At 40.6% G+C, this 26,479-nt stretch overlaps 1 protein-coding gene across 1 annotated transcript in view; it reads right to left on the bottom strand.

Annotated features, from left to right (window-relative positions):
• Positions 1 to 26,479, bottom strand: part of LOC145994149 (uncharacterized) — a 209,859-nt gene that overhangs the window by 6,663 nt on the left and 176,717 nt on the right. Inside the window, exons 15-17 of the mRNA XM_083130240.1 lie at positions 22,861 to 22,926; positions 22,142 to 22,259; positions 20,872 to 20,957 (exon numbers count right to left, since the gene is read on the bottom strand). Coding sequence (XP_082986366.1) covers positions 20,872 to 20,957; positions 22,142 to 22,259; positions 22,861 to 22,926 — 270 coding nt within the window. The remainder of the gene's footprint in view (positions 1 to 20,871; positions 20,958 to 22,141; positions 22,260 to 22,860; positions 22,927 to 26,479) is intronic.

Here is a 26,479-nt window from a genome sequence, read left to right on the forward strand (position 1 = left end):
TTCCAAGTTTGGGACCAAATGTTTATATATTGTGATCTTCGTAAACCTCTCTTCTCATCCTTTTATTCTCTTATCCTCTCATTCTCTCATTCTCTCATTCTCTCTACTTTTAGAATATTGTCGTCAACATTAGAGATGAAGTTGGAGTGCTGGAATCAAGGGGACCAAAAAATGTTTATATATAGCGACCTTCGTAAACCTCTCTCTCGGGGGGAACGATGTGGCATATACACACGCGCGCGCTCTCATCTTCTTAATTTCTCATTCTCTCATTCTCTCATTCTTGAAGGATGAGTGCACCTTATTGTAATTTTCCAAGTCCGGGACCAAATGTTTATATATAGCGATCTTCGTAAACCTCTCTCTCGGGGAACGATGTGGCATATACACACGCGCGTGCTCTCATCTTCTCATTTTCTTATTCTCTTATTCTCTTATTTTTGAAAGATGAGTGTATTTTATCGTAATTTTCCAAGTCCGGGACCAAATGTTTATATATTGCGACCTACGTAAACCTCTCCTCTCCTCTCATCTTCTCATCTTCTCATTTTTGAAAAAATGAGTGCACCTTATCGTAATTTTCCAAGTCCGGAGCCAAATGTTTATATATATCGTGACCTTCGTAAACCTCTCCTCTCATCCTCTTATTTTTGAAAGATGAGTGTATTTTATCGTAATTTTTCAAGTCCGGGACCAAATGTTTATATATTGCGACCTATGTAAACCTCTCTCTCTCGGGGAGGGAACGATGTGCCACACACATACGTACGCGCGCTTATGTATTGTAACACAAACAAACAAACAAAATAATAATTGTTGTTTTTAGGAGGCCTGGCCCCTATATAACTTTGCCGGGGTGCGTGGTAACGGCGAAATCATCACGAGTTTAGATTTGTACTGTGAATGTTGTCAAAAATTTAATCAATATTGTTTATTCTCGATGCTAGAATCTTACATAAATTATTCTCTAAAAACGAAAATCGATAATCCTATGCCAACCCCCCCCCAAGGCATTCAGGCAATTTCTAATGTTCGCGTGGATAGCCACGCTCGGTAGAATTTTTTCTGTTCCTGTGGGGAAATTGTGTTTCGTCGCTCAATGTAATATTTTCATCACGGGACCAAACTATCCACAGCAACCCCTCCCCGAACCCATTCACCTTGCATCCTTTTTCGCCTGAAGAGATTCTATTTTTTTTTAGCTTTCCCACGGTTCTGAATAAAGAATCCATCACATCCCCGATAACAATAGAATCAGAGGGGGATGTGGCGGAAGCAAACACAGCAGCATCTTCCGCTTTTTGAGTTTTATACTGGGAATCGTTTGTTTCACACACCACACCCTGACGGGGCGTGGAATACAGGCCGAGGGGAAATGATCGACAATACATACATGGGTGGAACTATCAACGTCCTGTTTATTGTTATTTGTCCCCCACAGGATATTGTGCGCATCACAAAATTTTTGTTGAAAAAAAATATATAACATGAGTAAATCAGTCAACAAGGGTTTTTATTTGCTAGGACATTGACTATAGCGCTCATTGTGTTTTCACCAAAGAGAGTCGCGTGGAGTAGGAAGGAGAGAAGGAGAAAAAGGAGAGGAGTTCCTATATAACCTACCAGTTTTTTGTACGTCATTATCATAGTGAACGTCAATCGTGGCAGTTCAGTATTTTTTAATTTGTTTGTCTGGCAGTATACATATATATCATCGTGGAAGTTTTAGTGAGCTACAAGTTTTATTTTGAAGTTTCTCTATCTCTCTTGAAAGGTGAACGTCAATCGTGGCAGTTCAGTATTCTTAATTGTTTATCTGGCAGTATACATATATATTATCGTGGAAGTTTTAGTGAGCTACAAGTTTTTATTTTGAAGTCTCTCTCTATCTCTGTTGAAAGGTAAGTTTTTATTTTCATGATATATTAATATTTTTTGTTTTGCGTCTGACACACACATATTCAGAGGAGTCATAAAAAATTGACACACACTTACATGTCGTATATTTTTAACCTCCTACAACAGTGCACGCACACATACATACATACATACATACATACATACATACATACATACATACATACTGTTTGCGTCTAATATATATATGTGGAAGGAAAAAATATCTAGCATTTTTTTCAACTTTTTTTTCCTTCTGTTTCAGTGCGCTTTCCACTACCATCACCACAACCCCCCAAAAAATTTCTCTGTGTATATATATATAAATAACAGAAGGAAAAAATGGAATCGCAACCAGGTCCCTCCGGTTTTTGCGGGAAAGTGGCATGTCGCAACTGTGGAAAGTTGATTTCTAAACCTAATATTGCTAGGCATTTGAAAAAATGTCGTCTTCCGGATCATGATGTCGTAGCCCCGCCGGCAAAGAAATCTCGCACTGATGGGGATGAGGAGGGTGCTTTGAATAAAAGTGCACGTATCATAACGTATAAATCTGGAAGGGATGAAAAGTGTGACTCGAGCATCTTCCTCAACAATGTGAAATCTCTGGTAGTCGATAAATTACGTGATTGCCTCGTCAATGTTGCAATTAAAATTCATCTTGTCTTGACTCTGCTGTATGAGAAAGTTGTCTCGTCCGAGTCAAGCACTTTCAGCTTTTACGAAGGGTGTGAAAGCTTACACGATGACAATAACGAGAATCTTGACGAGATAGTGACACGGCTATTTGATCACCTGACACAAAAACAAGAAGAGTTTGAAGGTAGAGGAAGTGGGTGGAGTCTTTGCGGTCACAACCACATGTTAGAACTTAGAGTCTGCAATTTCAAACCATTACGCAGCACTCAAAAAAAAACAAAAAAACAAAAAAAACAAAATGCAGTGTTGAACATACAAAGTAATGATCAGAAGAGTTTCCTGTGGTCTGTCATCGCTGCATTACACCCAGCAAATAATAATGACCCCCAACGTCTGTCCAATTACAGAGGATACGAGGGAAGATACGAGAATATGATGAGAGGAATTTCCTATCCTGTGCCCCTGAATAAGATCAATCAATTTTTAAAAAACTATAGAGAGGAAAAAAAAGAATATATCGATATTTCTGTTTTTGGGGTTGACGATTCCGGCAATATTCGTGTCTTAAGACCTGCGAGAAGGCAGAATAATGTAATTCGACTCTTGCTTGTAGATGGCCGTTACAGTTTGATACGGAATTTCTCAGGATTAGTAGGAAGGCAGATCAGCAAGAATCGCGATAAGATCGAAATTTGCGATCGGTGTATGAGAATTTTTCGCGGGGGTAAGAAGATGAGAGAACAGCACAAGTGTTTTGGCTCTGTGAATGCAGAACCTGAAGATGTCATGCCGGAACCCGGAACCAAGATGAAATTTCAGAAACACCAGGCTCTTCTCCACCATCCCGTCGTCCTTTATGCCGACTTTGAAAGCTTCCAAGTTCCCATGACGTCTTGCGACCCTGATCCCTCTACCTCAAGCACGACCCAAATTTTTCACCACGAGCCTTGCAGTTTCTCCATCTACGGAGAAAAATTGAATGATGTCATCTTGTATTGCGGACCCGATGCGGCAAAACATTTTGTTGAGAAGATAGCGGAATGCGCGAGAGAACTTGCACCTGGCCTGAAAGGCTCTTACATTTCTCCACCTGCTCTCACAACAGAACAACAACAGAGACATGACGCGGCGACAAGATGCGAGGAGTGTAACCAGGCTTTCACCCCCGAAAATTACAAGGTTGTCCACCATAACCATCAGAATGGATTATTTCTAAGCACCATCTGTAATTCGTGCAATCTTAAAATTAAGGAGTCGCATTTTGTTGCCGTGTTTCTGCACTACACGGAGAAGTACGACACACATCTCTTCGTCAAAGAGCTCCACAACATAACTTCTCGAATCAGCATCATTCCGAGAACGAGCGAGAAGTATATTACAGTGAGAGTGTGGATCCCTCTTGAAGAAGGAGGAAGTGTGGAAGTGCGAATCCTGGACTCTTACAATTTCCTGTCCTCCAGCCTCGCAAGCCTTGCATCTCAACTTGGCGACGAAGATCTTGTGGCCACCAAGCAAAAATGTTTTTCGGGGAGAGATGAGAATTTGAATCTGTTGCGTCGCAAGGGCGTCTACCCCTACGAGTACGTCAACGATTTCGAGAAATTTGATGAGACGGAACTTCCACCCCGGGAGGTATTTTATTCTTCTCTCACGGAGGACGTTTGTTCCGAAGAGGACTACGAACACGCTCGTAGTGTGTGGACGGCATTCAATTGCCAAACTTTACGCGATTATCACGATCTTTATCTGAAATTGGACGTGACACTTCTGATGGATATTTTCGAATCGTTTCGTAAGAGATGCATCGCGATATACAAGTTGGATCCTGCGTATTTCTTCACCACGCCGGGATTGACTTGGGAATCGATGATGAAATACACCAACGTGGAAGTGGGCCTCATCGCAGAGAAGAAACAGTATGCTTTCATGGAGAGTGCGATACGCGGTGGCATCGTCCAATGTCCCCGACGCCATGCTCAGGCAAACAATCCTCATACGCCTGGTTACGATGCATCGAAGCCCAACACCTACATTGTCTACTGGGATGTCAACAACCTGTACGGCCACTCCATGTCCCAGTGTCTTCCCATCAGCGACTACGCATGGATGACCGAAGAGGAACTCTCCTGCGAGGATTTTCTCAACTGGAGCGAAGATAATGAATGGGGTTGTTTCTTGGAAGTGGATCTCGATTATCCCGAAACACTTCACGAGAAACATCATGGATTGGCCCTGGCCCCCTCCAAAAAGAAGCCACCTGGAGGATCAGAGCCAAAACTCATACTAAGCATGGAGAACAAGCGGAATTACGTTCTGCACTACCGACTCCTCCAATTTTACATAAGTCACGGCTTGCAGTTGAAGAAAGTTCATAGAGGATTGAAGTTCCGACAGAGCAAGTGGCTGGAACCCTACATAACCGAGAACACGCACCGCAGAGCGCAATCGACATCGCCTGCAGACAAGGATCTGTACAAACTGTTCAATAACGCCATCTACGGCAAGACGATGGAGAACGTGCGTAATTACATCGACGCAACGTTGGTCACGGACGAAAAGAAATTTGAAAAGATCGTCGCGTCCCCCTACTTCAAAAACTTCACCATTTTCGACGAGAATCTAGTATTCGTCGAGAGGAACAAGAAGCAAGTGATGCTCAACAAGCCGATTGCCATAGGTGCCACTGTCCTTGAACTATCAAAATTGCACATGTACCAATCGTACTACGATCAGTTTCAATCTTTTTATGGAGATAACATCCAAATATGTTACATTGACACGGATAGCTTCATTTTTCTAATCCAAACACCAAGCCTCGAACATGATCTGACTAAGATGAAGCATCTGTTTGATTTTAGCAACTTACCATCAGGCCATCACTTACATTCGGCAGAAAACAAAATGACGATTGGAAAGTTCAAAGATGAAGTTGGCGGGGAGTACATCAGCGAATTTGCGGGGCTTCGTGCCAAAATGTACTGTGTAAAGATTGCAGAAGAAAAAGAGATCAAGAAAGCGAAGGGGGTGGGAAAAATAAGTACCAGCAAATTTAGCATGCAAGACTACAAGGAATGCCTTTTTCATGGTAAAAGGCAACTCAGCACCGATCATCGCATTGCAAGTAAATTGCATGATTTGTACACGACGCGCGTAACCAAAGTAGCATTGGATGCAACGGACAAAAAGTTACGTGTTCTCGATTGTAAAATCCACACGCGAGAGTGGGGGCACTACAATGGAAGCGATAAATGTGACGTGTGTTAACTGTAACCCCATAGCCATGAAGTCCGCTGTGTCTTTTCCTCTTCAAAAGCAGACAGAGGAAAAGAATGAAAGAGGGAGCCCTCGGGCGATGAAAAATAAAAGTTGAATTTAATGAGCCTGGGTTTGGAGCGGGCTTAACAACATAATAACAGGTTGCAACTTTTCATCGCCCGAGGGCTCCCTCTTTCATTCTTTTCCTCTGTCTGGTTTTGAAGAATAGCAAAGGCACGTGTTAAATACCTAACAAGGACAATGAATCTCTTTGGTTTTCGCAAACAAAGCAACATGGAGACTGCATTACCAAATTCCAATAACCTCTTACCTTCCGTGTTATCTAAACTCAATGGTCTACTAATTGTACATCTTAATAGTATATGGACGGAAATAAATAACGATGTGGGCAAGATGTTTTACGTCTTCAATAACAATTTACATTTCTATGAAATTCCGATCGACGGGAAACTTCAAATCACCGTGAATCCGGAGAACACAGGCGAAATCAAAATTTCTACCGGCAAGAATATTTTTCGAATGAAGCACGACAAGATACTTTCTAACATGTCGTACGATGTGTCTGCAGGAGATTATCTTTACGTGGAACTCCTAGGAGATTACGACAAACTTATTCCTCTCTTCGTAGAATTACGAATCGTCTATCCTATTATAAATAACCGTTAACCAAAAATGCCTAACGACATTTTCGGCAACACCAAGCGTGTAGACCATGCAGAAGAGATTCTCATGTTGGACATTCGAGTTAAGAAGTTGAGGACCGATTTGATCGCTTTGCAGGAGACCTTAAACAAAAGTTTAGAGTCGGAGATCGCTACGCTCCAAACGCAATGTCTCGATCCCATTCTGAAAATCGATTCCGAACTGAAAACACTGATAAAAAATTATGTCGACGTACCTTCTTACGACAACATTCAAAATATACAGTTGAGCATGGATTCGCTTCAAAATGATTTGGCCAAATTACAGCAATTTCAATCGAAAAATGAAGATTTGGAAAAATTGAAACTCGAAATCGAAGAGCGAACTTCCGCAATAGAAAAGAATTTCTCTGAACTTCAAACCGTGGTGAATAATATTGATATAGAACGCTTGCAGGTCGTTGTTTCTAAATTACAAGAAGAATTCACCGGCACGTTGGAAGAAATCAAATCCAAGTTGCAGACTTTGGAAGATACCATGACGAACCTACCATCGTCGGACGAACTGCAGGTCATCGGTAAAAGCGTCGCGAACATAAAAATTCAATTGGAGGCCTATCAAGATTTCGAACACATTCAAACCACCATCGCTACGCTTCAGGCGTCCTTGGAATTGATCAACGAAGAAATTAAAAATATTCACGCTGAAGCAAGTGTGTTGACGAGTATTCAGGACACGTTGAGCACGGTTCAGCAGAAGATCCAATATTTGGAAAATTTGAACGTCGAATCCAATCTTACTCATTTTCATCACGTACTGGACAACATACAGGGTGACTTGGAATCGTTACGAACAAGCGTGCCTTCGAGCGAAGATTTGGAAAAATTGAAAACGGCGGTGACGGCCCTATCAGATTCGAGTGACATCAAAAGTTCGTTGAGCGATCTCGAGAGTAAAGTGGCCAATCTCCCCACCTCCAAAGAATTACATGCCTTGAAAAGGAACATATCACGTATGCTGAAACGACTGGAAACGGAAACGGCGAACGTGGAACAGATTCGAGACGAACTTGCCTCGCTGGTGTCGACGCTGCCCACTTCGCAGAGCGTCGCCGACCTTCACACGCAGTTTACAGAGATGCGAAGCATCGTGAACGATCTTACCGAGAAGAGCTCGAAATTGAATCAAGTCGAGAACCTTCAGAACATCGTCGTCAACATCAGAGATCAAGTTGGAGTGCTGGAATCAACGCAGGAATCAACGCTGACCTCTTTCGGTGCCAAGTTGCAAGAACTCAACGAAAGCTACAAGCAGTTGAACGTGGAAGTGAAAATCAAACCGTCATTTTCTACCGTAACAGATACCATAGTCGAACATTTGTTGCCCGTACAAAACACACTGGGTCAGCTTCACAGTAACCTCGTTAGCGTCGACACTAAATTCGCTAAACTGCATTCTCTGCAAGCCATCGAAATCAACAGCGTACCCAATCAACAGAGAATCTCCACGTTCGTCGAAGGTAACAAACTGTACATGCTACATCCTTATCATCCGTACTACAAGTTTTTCCTCGATGGCACGATTCAGATAAACGAATTTTCGTACTGGTCTCACGGCAGAAAAGCTAGCGTTCCCACCATGACTTTGATATCGAATCGTGGTGTCCAGAAAGCAGGAAACATTCCTCTGGCACGTTGGAACGAAACGCGCAACATATATGAAATACACGAAGACGAAGATCTCACCGTTTTCGACGTGAGTGCCGGCGATAAGCTGATCATTCAAAACACGAGCGAAGTGCCACCCTCTTTGAATCCCATCACGCTGGTGCTTCTCTTCAAACGTAATCTCTAAAAATAATAAAAATGTCTAGGCAAGCCATCGTCCAAGAATTGCATAAACCTGCACGCCGCAACTACAAACGTTTGGCTGTGGTAACCAAGGGAATCGACGACCTCTGGGAAAGCGACCTCGTCGAAATGAGTAGCGGCAAGTTAAAAAACGTGCATAAATTGAACAAGGGCAACAAGTACCTCCTCACCGTCATAGACACATTTTCGAAATTCGCATGGGCTCTACCTTTGAAGGCAAAAACAGGAACGTGCCTCACGGAAGCATTCAAGACAATTTTTCGCGAAAGCGGCGGCAGACGACCTCGGTTTCTGCACACGGACAAAGGGAAGGAATTTTACAATGCCGTATTCCAAAAGTTTATTCGGAAACACAACGTTCAACATTACTCGACCTTCAGTGACGTCAAGGCCAGCATCGTGGAAAGATTCAATCGCACTCTGAAATCGCGCATGTGGTCACGCTTCACGCTTCAGGGAAGCTACAAGTGGGTCACTATTCTTCCGGAACTTGTTAACGACTATAATCACACACGGCACGCAACGATAGGCATGAAGCCAGCTGACGTTACCAAGTCCGACGAGCAACGTTTAATTTCTAGCGTTTACTGTCCAAAGTACACGCCCACGACAAAAAAAGCTAAATACAAAATTGGAGAACAGGTGAGGGTTAGTAAATTGAAGCGAACGTTCGACAGGGGTTTTACACGAAACTGGAGTACTGAACTTTTTACCGTGGTTCGAGTTCTACCCGGGAACCGTCACACGTATATAATAAAGGACAGTGGCGGTGAAATTTTATTGGGGCGCTTCTACGAAGAGGAACTCTCTAAAACTAAATACCCCGACACGTACCTTATCGAAAAAGTTTTGCGCAAGAGAGGCAACAAACTTTTGGTGAAATGGCTGGGACTTCCGGAAACAAGTTGGATCGATTCAAACGAAGTGATTCTATGAGTACGTGGAATGTTGTGAAACGTTTACCTAATTCGGAAAATGGAAGGAAGAAAAAGAACGGCGAATTGCTTCCCAACAGCATCCGTTGTCTGATCGTAGGTCCTTCGGGGTGTGGGAAAACGACACTGCTCGTGGACAATTTTCTCCTCGCACCGAATTGGTTAGATTGGAAGAACAGGCACCTGTACGTGTTCTCGAAAAGTTTGGAGCAATCCAAATACCAGCAACTGATGAAACTGTACGATGGTCTGGACATTGCAACGTTCACCTCGGAAATAAAACCACTTGACAATTGTCGTGAAAATTCAGTCGTTGTGTTCGACGACGCCATTCTGGAAAATCAAAATGAAATTCGCAACTTTTTCACGCAAGGTCGTCACAAAGGAATGGATTGCTTCTACCTAGCTCAAACATTTTCCAAAATTCCAAAACAGTTAGTACGTGACAATGCTAATTTCATATGTTTGTTTCGCCAAGATCACACCAACCTCAAGCACGCGTACGATGACTACGTAGGGGGAGACATGAACTACAATCAATTTTCGGAAGGCTGCTGCTCTACTTGCTGGAACGGTGACGATTTCGGATTTGTGACGATCGACATGACGAGGAAACCCAACGACGGAAAATACAGAAACAAAATCAACGACTTTCTAAACGTTGCAACGTTGTGAGAAACGACGTATATAAATAACGTCATGACGAAACGAAAAATTGAAGACGAAAATCTCAAGCTTCGCGATTACCTCGCGAAACGCTTCAAAGGTTGGAAATCCGAAAATCGCGGATTCTACGAAGAGAAGAAACGTCAGGATCAACCTGTGATCGATGCCATCAGCGGTCTAGGTAAAGAAATTAAAAGTGTCACGGAACAAAATAAAAATTTGATTAATGAACTCGTACCGCTCGCAGCTAAAAGTTACGCCGTACCCACGCCCATTTCGAGCATTCCTTCGACGCCGTTCGAACTGAAGAATGCACCGGCACGACGTCGAGCCATAGGCAGCACGTCTTCGGATAAAATCGAGTTGGGACCTTTGGCACGAGACTACCTGAGCACGGGGAAATTCGACAAGGATGAAGTGTTCGGATTGTATCCCAGCATGGAAACCAGCGAAGGCGGCGGTGTGGTGTGGAAGATTGGGAAATCGAAGGTGACCTTCGAAGGCAACGACATTAAAGTCAATTTAGGCGACAAGGATAGTTGGAACAGGTATCCGGGTACGGTGGGACTGTGGGAACTCGTCGCCAAAAAGCAGCCGAAAGATTACACCGACGAAGATTACCAGAGTTACAAGGAAATTCTGATCATGACGGATGCCTTGTACCAGAACAACGACGCCTCGCAGAATAGGGTGAAATCAAGCAGCGGCGAGAAGTACAGGAATCTCATCAAACCGATTTGGAACCAGGTCAAAACAGGCAGCGGCGTCAAACGCTACAACACGTTACCCAAAGAATTCGTTTGGGTGGACGACGTGAGGAAGCTCGTGGACCGATTGTTGGTGATAGCCGGCGAAGAGAATGCAGGCAACCGTAATTTCTACAACGAGAAGGTTGGCATCGTGGACATGATCAGCACGAAACTTTCCAACTTCATCGTGAACGACGACAAGGGCATAGGTTACCTGATCAAAATCATCAACACGCTGCCTCCGAAATTTTGGAACGTGGCCGAAGGAAAGGGACTTGTGAACGACATCATCAACAAGTTACCTTTCGAGATGCATCTACCTGGCTACCAGTACTGTGGACCGGGTACCAAACTCGAGAAAAGATTGGAGAGAGGAGACAAGGGTGTGAATCCGTTGGACGCCGCATGCAAAGATCACGACATCGCCTACAACACCACGCAGACGGATCTGGATGCACGTCACGAAGCAGATAGAAAGTTAGAGCACGCAGCTTTCGAAAGGTTCGTGAGCAGAGACGCATCGTTGGGTGAACGGGTCGCCGCACTAGGCACCACCATCGCCATGAACACGAAACAAAAATTGGGGTGGGGTATATAAATAACATACAGTAAAAAAAACAACATGGCTTGCATAACTGATTTGCCACACGAACTACTATCTAAAATATTCAAAAAGGTAGTTAACGGAGATGTTAATAAACTTGTGATCATAGCAAAAACAACGCCGGAATTTCGCATCCCTTGTGAAATGGTTCTCAAGGACCATCTTCGGGAGATCAGCGGCCTGAGGTGCGATGATCTCAACATTCTGCTTTCGGCTGCAGGGGAAAAATTAAACGATAGGTTGGACGAACTGCACGAGGCAATGCAGGGAAGAAGACGGTATACTGATGATTGGTACAAGTCTATGCAGGAGAGGGAAGATATCACTACGCACATCATCGTGTTCTCCGAAGCACGAACTTTCTTCCTCTGTTAAAAAAATAATAATATATATATACGTGTCAAAAAACTTGATATATAAATAACACACATCGTGAAAAGAATAATCTTCGGTATATATAAATAACTCACATCGTGAAAAAACAATTAAATTTCCCTAACACACACACTGAAAATTTTCTCTTCTTCGATATGACAACTGAAAAAATAAGTGATCTCCAAGCATTAAAACAAATGCTAAATTTGTCAGTCGAGTATGTAAAAATTCGGGAATTGGAAGTCGACAAATCTTACACGATAACTTCCGGTTCAATTGTTTCTACCCAGTATGGTCCCAAGGTACGTCTGTTGCTCAACGCACAATACAGTCTATTTTTACCAGATCGATACGCTAACATGTTATGCGACGAGAAGCTATCTATTTTAATCGAGAACAAAACTCAAATCGTGTACAAGGGGACAAAAGAACTTCTTGGCAAGAAAACGAAGCACGTAATAGAATTTGTGTAACAACTGCGAGGCCTTGAAAATATATAAATAACATACCGTAAAAAAACTACACAAGAAAAAAATCTCAGAATATATATAAATAACATACCGTGAAAATAACACATAGAGCATCAACATGAAGCCCAAGGGTGTCGTGTACCAGATACCATACTCCAATCTAAAAAATCTAGGTGCTCTCGATGGGTTACTCACCAAGAAACAACGCGAGAAGAAACGTTCTTGCTTGTCGAAAGGACATGGAATGAAATTGCTGCTCAGCACACCTCAATTAAAAAGATTGCAGCGTTCGCGGAAACAGCAAAAAATCGGAGGTTTCATATTCAGCATCCCGGCCATCCTAGCAGCATTGGGGGCCGTTGGAAGTTTGGCTGGCGGAAGTGCCGCCATTGCGAAAACCGTCATCGACTCGAAGAAGAACAAGGCGGAATTGGAAGAACAGAAACGTCACAACCTGGCCATGGAGAAGAAAGGAGGAAAGGGCGTGATGAAGAAGTTTAAAAAAAAGAAACAGAAGCACTCACCAACCGAGACATTGAATCTCTGATCGAACCGTTACAAATCAAACACTTCAGAGGAGTTTTTATGTCCGACTCGTTACCTTCAAGCGTGAAAAAAAGAGAATGTGGCGTAGTCAACTTGGACGGTCAAGAAAATCCAGGCACACATTGGATATGTTACCACAAAAACGATGATAAAGCATTCGTTTTCGATTCTTTCGGAGGTGTTCCACCTACAAATTTAGTTCATTATCTGAAAACGAACAAAACCTCTATATACTACAACGACGAACGCATTCAAGATTTTGGAGACGTGAACTGCGGTCATCTCTGCCTCTCCGTGCTCGCGTTTTTCTCTAAAATAAATAACCCTACGGTCGAAGATTTCCAGAAAGTACTGTGGAACCTCAAACAGCATCACTAGGATGGGCGTGTTCCATCTCACGAGCGAATCTTCAATCTTGAAACTCACGCTGCACGACGACATTGTCTATCCTAAATCCGTGGCTCTGCGTGCATTCTACAGCATGTACCTCATACCTAATGTTACGCAGCACAACAACAAAATTAGCGTCGGAAGCGAACACATTGTCGTCACGCCAGGACAATACAATCTTTCCACTTTGCAAGCTCAGTTACCCAAAAGCACGTACTTTTCTCAAAATTCGGTTACGCACAGAGTGGAAATCCTGTCGGCGACGGAGACCGTGGACCTGGGCACCATAGGAGAACTTTTAGGTTTCGAGAACAACACCAAACTCGAAGCTGGCATCAAGCACACAGCAACCAACATTCCTAAATTCTTGGCCATAGAGACTCTGAACGTACACTGTAACGTGGCAGAAGGTATGATCACGAAATCCTCGGACGGATTGTTAGGAAGTCACAAGCAGACGGGAATCATAGCCACTTTCAAACCAAGTTCCGAATTCATGGAACCGATCATCTACACGCCCTCTTCGCCGATCTATTTTCCAGTATGTCGCAACCGCATAGACGACATAGAGTTGGTAGTGACGAACGAGAAAGGAGACGTGGTGGATTTCGCAGGTGCAACAACTACTGCCATCGTGGAGATCAACGTATAATAAATAACCATACATGTAAAATGGAGCAAATCGAAAGTTACGAATTGCAATCTTTCCCTCCCAACCGTCGCACGTTTGCCAATCTGAACGAAGCGAACAGGGAGATCGAATACGATGTGGACGTAGGCGACGGGTTCATTCATCCTCACAGAGCGGACCTCTACCTTCAATTCGACGTGGTGAAGAAAGAAAGCGGAGACGCGTTTCCTGCAGCAGCAAACTTGATACTCGTGGACAACTTCGTGCCTCACCTGTTCTCGCAGGTAGAGGTGAGGAAACACAATACCGTCATCGACAGAATAGACTATCCAGGCATCACGTCGACGGCAGTGGGAACATTGAAATTATCCAAAACAGACGCAGCGTACTATCAGGCAGGAGGATTCGAAGCCGGGACCAAAATATCGACGAGAAGTCACACGGTGCTCTTTCCCATGCGTCTGCTGCCTGGTTTCTTCTCGGACTACAAGGAGATCATGTGGAAGGGAGGACTGAGAGTCACGTTTCGAAGAGCGGCCAACGACAACGACGCACTGATGCGATACTCTACTTTGGGTCCGGACGGCACCACGCCGATAGCCAACACTTTACCCGAAGCAGCCAAGTGCGTCATCCAAAGCATGGAATTGAGAATGCCGGTGGTGGAATACGAAACGAACTACGCCCTCAAGTACAAAGCGGAGATCTTGAAAAGTCCGCAGGTGCTGATTCACTTTCACGGTTACCAGTGCGTGCAGAAGATGGCGTCCGGAAGTCACATGGAATTCGACGTGACGACGCAGTTCAACAACATACAGTTCGACATGCCAGATTTCGTTGTAGTGCTCTTTCAGACCGGGAGGGACAAAAATCAGGAAAAAGATTCCAGCAAATTCGACGACTGCAAGATCAAGAACGTTTATCTGAAGAATGGACGCAACGAAGTGTTCCCGCGCGAGAATTACAACCTCGACATGACCAAAAACAATTACCTCAAACTTTACGAAGCGTATTCGGCTTACAAACGCGTGACCGAGGGAAGTGTGGACATGTACTACACGCCCAGCGAGTTCAAAGCACGGAGACCCATGACCGTCATCAACACATCTAAGAGAAAAAAGGTTGTGGTCAACGATCGAACCAACATCAAGGTCGTCTGCGAGTTCCACGATGCCTTGCCCGAGGATACCCTATGCAGTGTCATCCTGATTGCAGAGAAGTCCTTCGCCTACGACGTGAAGAACGAGAGGGTCACAGAGCAGTTTTAACAAGTTTTTTAACATCTATTTTCTTGCACAATAAGAAATTTTTTGTACTAGCACAATCAGTTACAATAGCACAATACGAATTTCACTAGTTCAGATCACTTACAAATGTTAATTTCATTAGCTATCAGCTACAATATCTTTTTGCACTATAGCACGAGACAATCAGAAAATTTGCACAAAAAAAAATTTGTTGTTGTTTTTTACACGTGAAAATTAACAATAAAATTTCTTTTTTATCGTTTCAGATGCTGTCGAAACATCAAAAACATATACACACACACTAGAAAAAAAAGCATGCAACTTTATTTGTAACACACACATACATTCTCCATCTTCATCAAGAAAATATTATAATAAACATAATTATTTTTATCTATATCTCACAATAAAACTCTATATCCAAAAATATCACAACATCAAATAACACTAGAGTCGTTAGTACACGTTGCATGCATTACGGAGGTCCTCTGTAGGGTTTCATGGAAGTTTGGGGGAAAAAAAAAACACGTGAAACTCTACAGAGGTGCGGTAATCTATAACCGCAGCCATTAGAAAACTTTTACATTTTTGGTTGGGCACCACGCACCCTGGCGAGGTTATATAGGGGCCAGGCCTCCTAAAAACAACAATTATTATTTTGTTTGTTTGTTTGTGTTACAATACATAAGCGCGCGTACGTATGTGTGTGGCACATCGTTCCCTCCCCGAGAGAGAGAGGTTTACATAGGTCGCAATATATAAACATTTGGTCCCGGACTTGAAAAATTACGATAAAATACACTCATCTTTCAAAAATAAGAGGATGAGAGGAGAGGTTTACGAAGGTCACGATATATATAAACATTTGGCTCCGGACTTGGAAAATTACGATAAGGTGCACTCATTTTTTCAAAAATGAGAAGATGAGAAGATGAGAGGAGAGGAGAGGTTTACGTAGGTCGCAATATATAAACATTTGGTCCCGGACTTGGAAAATTACGATAAAATACACTCATCTTTCAAAAATAAGAGAATAAGAGAATAAGAAAATGAGAAGATGAGAGCACGCGCGTGTGTATATGCCACATCGTTCCCCGAGAGAGAGGTTTACGAAGATCGCTATATATAAACATTTGGTCCCGGACTTGGAAAATTACAATAAGGTGCACTCATCCTTCAAGAATGAGAGAATGAGAGAATGAGAAATTAAGAAGATGAGAGCGCGCGCGTGTGTATATGCCACATCGTTCCCCCCGAGAGAGAGGTTTACGAAGGTCGCTATATATAAACATTTTTTGGTCCCCTTGATTCCAGCACTCCAACTTCATCTCTAATGTTGACGACAATATTCTAAAAGTAGAGAGAATGAGAGAATGAGAGAATGAGAGGATAAGAGAATAAAAGGATGAGAAGAGAGGTTTACGAAGATCACAATATATAAACATTTGGTCCCAAACTTGGAAAATTACGATAAAGTGCACTCATCCTTCAAGAATGAGAGAATGAGAGAATGAGAGAATAAGAAAAGAGGTTTACGTAGGTCACGATATATAAACATTTGGTCCCAGACTTGGAAAATTACGATAAGATGCACTCATCTTTCAAAAAATAAGAAAATAAGAAATTAAAAAGATGAGAGGATAAGAGAAAGATGGGAGGATGAGAGGAGGATGAGAGGAAGATGAGAGAATAAAAAGAGAATGAGAAAGATGAGGAGGATGAGGAGATGAGAGCTCATCTTTCACTCATCACTGCCTTTTTGCGCCCGTGAAACGTCGTCAGCGTACTAAATGAGGCGCGGAGCAGGGAGAGAAAGTGAGTTTTTCAACTTTTTGTGGTCGTTTAGTCAAGAAATCAAAGTTGCGGTGGGAGTCACAAAAATACTCTACTACAAACAAATGGAATACAGATTGTCTTCGAGCTTACATTGTTAAAAAGGAGCGGGTACGCGTATTACTATCCCAATATTTATTCAATAAGGTTTCTTGGTTGTCAGAAATTATTACTTAAACTATTGCATGTTGAGCTAGTGCCCACCTAGCCGTCTCTGATGAAATCTATCATTCTTCAGATTCTCTTTAAAATTCGACCCTGGTCACTCGTAACTTGCTGGGTGCATCGACGGACAATGTTTTGCGATAAGAAGCGGCCTTGAATAGCGTGAGTGAGTCACTTTGAACGCGAGCAAGCTACGCTACCAAGGTTGTCTGCCTTTGAAAACCAAGTCATTTTTTTTCACCGTTTCCGAACGCGATTGATATTGTAGAAATACATATATTCTCACAAAAGAGCAAGAAAGAAAATTAGACCAATGTTCTCCCGTCGTTTAAAACCAAATATAATCTATTAAACGAAAAGTTTACGATTGTCAATAAACCTATCTGAGCATAAGGTGGATGTAAATAATGAATTTAATACAAAGATTCTCCAAAATTTCTCTCCCACTGTCTACGTCACTAACGTCAGGCCAGTATCCAGGGGGGGCATGGGGGCCATGCCCACCTCGAACCCTGAAATATTTAAATGTGAACCTATCAATAACTACGAAAATAACATCGTCGATTTTAGAAATGTGTAAACATTTCAATTTTGTTCTTACATAAATGAATCTGTTTCTTGCGCAAAAGTCTTCAGGCTGCATATTGGATGGTTTTAGTTTTATGATGCAAGGCTAGCAGACGTCCGATTCACCGATATAGTCAAGACAGTGCGCTACTTTCAATTCCTGACCCGACTTTTTCGAACTGCAATCGTGATGCGAGAATGTCTCTTTGTTATTGTTGTTTTCTTAACTCACAATTAGACATGTTCTTTATTGTAATAATAATTCCTAGTACGCAACATTTAATTTATAAATATATTATTTTCTAAACATAGAATTATCATGACTTTTGAATCGCGCTCGCACTATTTGAACTATTTTGTAATATCTGTCTCTCTCTCTCTCATATATATATATATACACACACACACACACACACACACACACACACACACACACACATATTAGGGTCTGGCCACTCTAGCAAAGAAATCCTGCGTACTGGCCTGGTCTACGTCAATGACAGAAATGCAAGCAATACTTTTATTTATATTTAACCCAATGAAAGGAATGTGGAAGAATTTAAAAGAAATAAGAAAGAGCGGAACTACTGTTGCTCTACTATAAAAATTGTTGTCCTTCGAGGAAGAAAAATAAGAAGGATTTACTCCAGCACCTTAACACAGTGTCCCACGAGTCTCTCTTGACTAATACTGTCAAGTGTGAAGAATAAAATTTTCCGCCTGTTTACGTCTAACGTTGCGCAGATTTGGTAGTTCGCAAACGGTGTAATTATTTCGTGTTACCTTACGCAACAGCAAATACATTTCATAAGAGTGTTCTGAACATCAGACTTGCGTCAGTAAACAAGCATATCGTCTGTTGCAGTATCACAGGAAAAGAACATCGTCCTGCAATGTTCAAGCCTCTAGATATTTTTCATTAATAATGTCTAATCACAATAATAAGTTAGAATCAATAACTCGCATTTTCACAACTACCAATATTCTCGTTTTTCTTCATCACTTCGAAAATTATTTCTCGAAGATATCTGCTATACTACAAGAAAGCAATCCAAAATTAAAGTAAAAGTTCAACCACATGTATACCCAACTTCATTTACAATATTGGAGAGACAGAATACTTAAAAATTGTTGTTTCAATCGAAAGTAAGGGCGTGATGTAGTGGTTAGAGTTCTTGAAAGCATTGATTGTGGTCCCAGGTTCGATCCTCCTTAGGAGGTGTTCCTTTTTTAATTCTCCTTTTATTACAAACAAGAGCATGGTAACATTAATTGTAATAGCAGTGTATAGTAGCTACATTGTTCTGCAAATGGAATTTATAAAAAATAAACAAATAAATGAATTGACACACGTTCAAAGGGATATTTTCATGTATAAGATCGTGAATTATAATACTTTAACGACAATTGCGTACTGCTTCAAAGACATTGACAAATATTAATGAAATAACTATTTATATTTTTGGCGATTCAGGACATACTAATTTTACCCCTTTTCCCACTCGAGTTCAATGCAAGGATACCTCCGCAAATATGGAATGAAAAGTTCTCATCATGTGCAATTCTCCATTAAATGTTTCCTCCGAGTCGTACTACCTTCGTTTTCTTTGTTACAAACAAGTATTGTTTGCACATTACATGTAGGAGGAGAGTTGCATCTACATTTCACATTGGTCAGCTCCTTCTACTTACTTTCAGGAGCGAAAGCTTGTAGTGTAGTGTTTAACGTTCAGGACTGTCAATCTGATGGTCGTAGGTTCAAACCCTTCCGGTGGCAGAAAATTTTCGTAAGTTTTAGACCTATCCCATTGTGTTCATTGTTCACCCCGTGTGAAACGGAATGATTCAGTTTGGAATTAACGATGTGGGGAGGGGAAATATTAAATTACAAAATCTCCATTTCAAAGAACCGAGAATTGGACAAAAATTGGATAATTTTTTCTAAATATGAAAATTACATTCATGTTTTTAGTGGTATAATCGCAGGTAAAATCAAAGATGTTACATGGAAGATTTTACCTTGCTCTGAACTAAGCCAAAAGGCATTTCGCACCGATTTAATACATTCTCCAATACATTTCAAAATGTTATTGAATGTTTCATGTCGATAATTTGACCAATGCATCAATTCTTGACGCTAGGATGATATTTTCTGCAACTACCTCTTCTCTTCAGTCCCTTCTGTTCTTCTCCTTCTCCTTCTTCTCTCCCCTCCTTCTGCTCTGCTTTATCTCACATCGCTTTCCCTATTTTTCTCGCATCTTATCTCCATCCCACTCATCTCCACTGCTCGTATCTCCTTTCCTGTCTTAGATTTCAGACTCCACGCACTTTTCTCCTCTTCTTTTCGTTCTTCTCTTTTTCTCTCCTTTACTCTACTCTCCACTCTTCTCTCATCTCGTTTTCCTTCTCTTTTCTCTCCTTTGCTCCATTTTCCTCATCTCTCCTAGAATATTTTTCCATTGTCCTCACTACATCTCCTCTCCTCGTCTATCCTCTCTTTCTTCTCTCCTCTACTTTTCCTCTTCTCCTCTCGCTTTCTCTTTCTCGTGTCATTTGTCACCTCTCGTTTTCTCTCACCTCTTCTCCTTTCTGTAGACTCATCAGCGTTTAAATGCTAGAAAACCTATTATTTTTCTTTCAGAAAGAATTTTGTCACTTGCGATATAATATTGATATTTTTAATACTTTTTTATACAATAATACTTGTTTTTATTTCTTTCGCGTATTTTATAAATATTTATTGTGCATGTGGCAACCCTGAAATTGAGCCTAACTCTACACGCAACCCACCAACACCTTGTGTAAATTGGGTTGCCTAGTTTAAAATGTCGTTGTCCTAAAACTTTTGAGAGACACTGTACAGAGAAACGCCAGAAGAAAATCACAAGAAAGTTAGGAAAGCTTACAGAAAAAAGCGTGCTAAACACAACTGAAAAATATGTATTGTGTAATGATTTTCTTGTGTGTATATTATATACTGCTATATGTCGTTTTCTATATTATATGGGTCCTTTGTGTCTGTCTATATTCATTTTAAAATAAACATGTTGATGCGTTTAGTGTGATAAGCTACTTATTCTGATTGAAAAAAAGGAACATTATAATAAAACAGTATGCAATATTGGACAAAGCCCAAATTTTGAAATTTGATTTGTAAGAAAACCTTGCGTGATAGAGAAAAACGAATTTCATATTCGTGATCAGCATGGCACAAATAATAAAGTTCACCTATTGAACATAAAACAACATTAAATGTAATTTAATTTGCGGCCCTGTGTAGTCAGAAATAACGACATTGTAGTAAAAGGCATAATGGAGAAAGCTCTTAACATACGATAACTGAAATATATATTAGAAATAACTTACCTAAGAAGTCTGTCCAATCGTAGAGTTCACTTCTCTGCATGGGGGAAAAACTACTATCCTTGAAATAGACCCTCACTTCTCCAAGTCTGCAGGAAAATGAAGTCGAGAGTTAATCAATCAAGTGAAAACAGTAAAACAAATAAATATCAACGACAGACGTGCAATGATAGGACATTCTTATTACTAGAGCCTGGATGTTCAGGCGTTTATTTTGGTTAAAATAAGCAGGCGAAAAAGGCATTTATAATGTGGAAAATGGGAACCAAATAAAAAAAAATAGACACAATGTACCGAAAATAGTAGCAAATTTCAAGTTACTTATATCTATAATTCTTTCAGAAAGTTATATTCTGGATGGAAATAATATTTTTATTTTCCTTCGTTGCGTTCATTGCACATAACCACTAGTTTTCTTCGACATTCATAGATAGCCATCTATGATAAAGAATACTTTCTCGTAGCAGAAAGTGATCTCTTTAAATTGATAAAAGCAATTGAACCACACACGAAATAGGCTCCATCAATCAGATTCATATCGTCAGGAAAATAATTTCGACTTTTAAGAATTGAGTTATGCACAGTAAGGCTAATCGGAACTGGACCTACAGTTTATATTCTTCCACCAGGAATCGAACCCAGGCCTCTTGATTACATAGCTTCGACGCTACCATTGAGCCACAGGGGATGCCCTTCCTTTAAGAATATCACGACCTGTTTTCAATTTTTCCATTTCCACATTTGCACTTTTTTCTGCAACAGCTAAGCCCTATTTTCCCGTCACTTCCTTCAGCTGCTTTACCGATTCCTCGAAGCCTTCATCGATGCTACAAGAGATATAATATTAAACTGGAACCATAATATAATTTGTACTAATATTGCGTTTGATATTTTCAAATATCCCCTAAACTTTGTTATTTTATTGGAATTTCCTTTTTTCATTAAAATTTCGTCCCGATTTCTTTCCAAAAAGATCCCTTCGGGTGGCAACAGTACAATCAGTAACAATTAAGCAATTGAGTACTTACAGTTGCATTTTCACAAGTTAACAATACATGTTCGAAAACTGTTACATTGTTAAATATTCCGTTACATAGCAACTGGTATTCTACTTCGTTCATAACATTTGAGCAAGACACACGTGAAATTTCGGAGACGGTGGGTAATAACAAGAAATGTTCTACATAGACAATCTGAAAAGATATCGGTGAAAGTATTGTAGAACTTATGAAGAAAATTGCTGATGATGTGACCATAATATATGTATATTTACCTTCCATATTTCGAAATGTCATCGGGGTGTAAGTTCTCAAAAGAAATGTGTGTGCTGTATTCTACTTGAGAGCAAGCCGGTAGGCAATGAGAGCAGTTGTAGTTCTTCACCCTGAATCCTGAAATGGTCAACAAGAAAATAAGAACTCGCATCACCTTGCAATGGAGAAAGCATGTTGTAAAGGTGAAAATAATTTGTATGTAGTCAAGAAATAGTTTATGTTCAAGTTATGTTTCCAAGATTAACTTAGTAATATACAGATCTTATTATATGAATCACTTCTGTTCCTGTGCCACTGTGGTTTCCCACGTGGCCCCTCCCTTACAGCTTTGGCCGCACCCAGCTAAGCTATGACGTCATAAGTTGATGATCGATTTAGGGGACCTGATTAGCCACTGCAGGGATGTGTTCGCTATACGTTACAGCAGTGAACGTAAACATGAAATTTGCCCGCGCTTTAATACTGTTGGAGGCGGAAATAATGGTCATTCTACTATTGCAGTCACTGTCAACGTAGTGATATTATAATATACATAATATTACAAGTTATAAACATTCAAACATTTGAAGAGATGTAAAAAGTAGTGATTGTTAAAAATATTAATAGAATTCGGCACTTTTCCAAAAATGATCCCACAATATCGTGGAACTCTGTAGTGGAACTCTTTATTATTCCAGTTGTAAAATTAGTGAACAAATATTTACAGTGTTTTCCTCACCTGTGAGTATATTATTCCTACAAAGTAATTTTTCAGGTCCTCCACAATAAGGGACACTTCTTGATACTGCAAAAAATAAAAAAAACACTCAAATTAGGTGAGAATGACATACGATATTCCTTAAATGAGAAATAATTATTATACTTGTTTGAACATAGCACTGCATTTGCCAATTGGTGTTAATAGACATGTTATACAGTGTAAAACAACATGCAGTGGCGGATCGTGACATTTCCAACAGTGTAAGCCCAGTGGCGCAGGAACGGGGGGGTACAGGGGTACATTGTACCCCCGCAAATTTTTGAAGGGGGGGTTCTGTACCCCCCTAAATCCGTAAATCGAGTTGTACACCCTGTACCCCCCTTTGATAATTTGACAGCAGACGGAAGGTGCTACTGTTAAAATTACCAATTATCAATTCGCCCAATAAAAAAATGTATTATTGTTTATAAATTTTAAGCATTATAGTCCTTACCACAGAAATTCAAAATATTTAATTGTAAACTTATTATACTACATTGTGCTTGCTAGTAGTTAGTTCATTGACCTATGTTCTTGGAAACCTCTTTAAGGAGATGAAAATTGTTTAAAATGTGTGTGGAACGATGGAATCAGATTCACTCTCAGACGATTGCTGCTTTGCGTAAGGGGGGTACACATTTCTAAAGCAGTGGTCGCGTCGATTCGAAGATAAGATACAAATCTTCATCAGAAGAGTATATGACTAACCCCATTTTCTTTTGAATATTTATAATGGAATTTTCCGAAACGGAACACTTACACGAACGAGACGAGACACGACAGACCAACTTGGGAGGGGGGGATTACAATACACTCCTGTACCTCACCCATATTTTTCATAAATTTGTAAGAGGGTGTTGGGAAAACTATACTTAAACTATATTAAGATATATATATATATTTAAAAAATAGAGTGCCGATTAGCCTATCTGAGAATGAGGTGAATTTGGAATAAGTTTTCATATGTTCAGAGTGGAAACCGAAAAAAAATAAGCACAAGCAAGAACGAGAAGGACCTCACCACACAGGAGACGAGATGAGGCTGTGACAATTCTCGACTCATCGCATCGCGATATCATTCCTAGGTGAAATGAAATCTTTCCTAGACATTTAAATAGGGTGTAATTTGCGATTTTATCAGAGGGGGACTATTTTTTACCTATGTATTAGGTATACTTATAATTGGACATTAATTGCTTAAAATCTAATTGTGATATCGAATGCAACACAAACACAATGCCATTTTATGTTAAACTCTAAAGTCAAATTGTAAGAAAATTACATTAGTCAGATAAATGCACGAGATAAATGAGACTCACTGCAGGTTCTATTGGTAGATTTTGGATTAGATTTACAAGGTATCTGGGAGTACGATGGGAATATTTGATTGATTGATTTGGTTTATTTTACTTCGCATTTCTGCCACTTTTGGCTAATCGCGAAGATGAGGATGAGTGATGATGATATGATGAAATTGATGGACACTCAAAAATAACACCCATGGGCAGGCCAGGATTCGAACCTGGGACCTCAGGCGTCATAGCGCGCTATGCTAACCCCTCCGCCACGGAGTCCGGGGAGGTGGGAATGTGTTTTGGATTTTCTTTGTAGATGCGAAAATCTTTAACTGTGCCGCGCACATGCTTCTGCTTACATTAAAGTTTACCTTTTCACATAAACGAGAAATTGACATATCATCCTAAAACACACGCATGTATCTGCATTTAATACCACTACATACGAAAATAAACCTTGGTCGGCTCTTCACATTGTCCACCAAAAATTGAAAAGAAAGAATAAACTTTTGAGCGTATGGCTTTCCTTGCTACTTCTGAGAGATGAAAGATTTCGGTTTTGTAAATGTACCGAATGATATTACTTTCAGTACTTGAAGAGCGGCATTAGGTACAGCTAATTATATTACAAATAAATGATTTGTCAAATTTTTCACAAATATTTCAAAGTTAGACTTCTTACGAGTTGATTGGGAACAATCTGAACTCATTTATTCTTTTTTAATACAACGCCCTATAGAAGTCTGAGAAAATACCAAATACATGGCTTCTAAAAGTCATTGGATGTGGTACACATCTGCCATAAATTGTTTAAAGATATTTTTATGCGTAGCTATGGGACTTTTAAAATTAGAATGAACGGAACGGAAGTGGAACTCTATATAATGTAGTTTCTATATCCAGTGGGTGGGAGATGATTATTCCTGGTTGAGGTGGCTCAAGATCCGCCTCACTCCTGATTTTCTGTTCCGTGAAATCCAAATAAGCCCAGAATGAGGTCCAGAGCTTGGCCTTATATGTTTCAGAATTGTTATCTGATTTTAAAATTTGTTTTTTTGTTGTTGTTTTTTAAACTTAAATTCTAACAAAAACAATGTAAAATATTTATGCATATTTTGCATTAAATAACAAGGACATTCATGTGTGCCGTTCTAAAAGAGAATATTTCTCATGGCTTCACATTATACCTAGGTATCAAGGACGTTTTTGTGGGGGTCGAAGGGGTCCGGACCCCTTCCCCCCGAAAGACTTATCAAGTAGTAAGAGTAATTTATCAAAATATAATTCTTTAACATTTGTTATACTCAATTATCATCAATGCCAATACCATGCTTGAACATAGTAACAATTACAAGTTAGGGTGCGGCAGAAATATCTCCCGGATTTCATTTGTGAATAACAAAGCAACGATAGATGTTATGCAAAACTTTATTGCATAGTTGGAAAGAACAAGGTTTACCATTTTATTGCACATTTGCAAAGAACAAAATGTTCCAATTATTTTTTGTCAAAATTGCCACAAGTCACCATTTTGTGTGACATAGTTGACTTTGTTTTAAAATGATATGGTCTAAATGCCGATCTGCGCAGTGTACGCATTTCTGAAGTCTCGCTATGAAGTTCTGCATTACCCTCCTAGTCATGTCTGGTCGGTATTGGCGCTGTTTCCTGTCAGGTACTTTCTTTCAGATCATTAGCTGTCCTCGGCCTTCCTTGGTAAACTTTAGCCTTCAGGTACTCCCACATAAAGAAGTCGCAGGGTGCGAGCTCGGGAGAACGATTTGGCCATGGAAGGGACTTCGAAGTGAGATCAGACGCCCTGGAAACATTTCACGTAGCACGTTCATCGACACGCGTGCTGAGGCACCATCCTGTTGGAACCACACAGCCAATTTGGCACATTCGTTCGATTTCGGCTGCAGGAAGTTGCGTAACATCCATACATAACGGTCAGACGTTACATTAACTGCGTGCCGTCTTCCTCAAAAAAATAGGGGCGTTCGTGGAGTTGTCTAGGTACATATGGGAAATAAAATGGTAATCCTTGTTCTTTCCAACTGTGAAATACAATTTTGCATAACATCTATCGTTGCTTTGTTATTCACGAATTAAATCCGGGAGTTATTTCTGCTGCACCCTGTATACTCGATAGTTTTCTCCGCTGAACTTATTGGAAGGCAAGGAATTTGGCTCATACGGCTTTCAAGGATTCCAAAGATTTATGGACACAACTAATGATAATATCCATAAAATATTAATCAGGAACTTTACTTTTCGTTAATTGGATCTAACTCCTTTTTTGT

Source organism: Lepisma saccharinum, chromosome 10, assembly GCF_977018435.1.
Source record: "Lepisma saccharinum chromosome 10, izLepSacc3.1, whole genome shotgun sequence".
Classification (NCBI taxonomy): Eukaryota; Metazoa; Arthropoda; class Insecta; order Zygentoma; family Lepismatidae; genus Lepisma; species Lepisma saccharinum.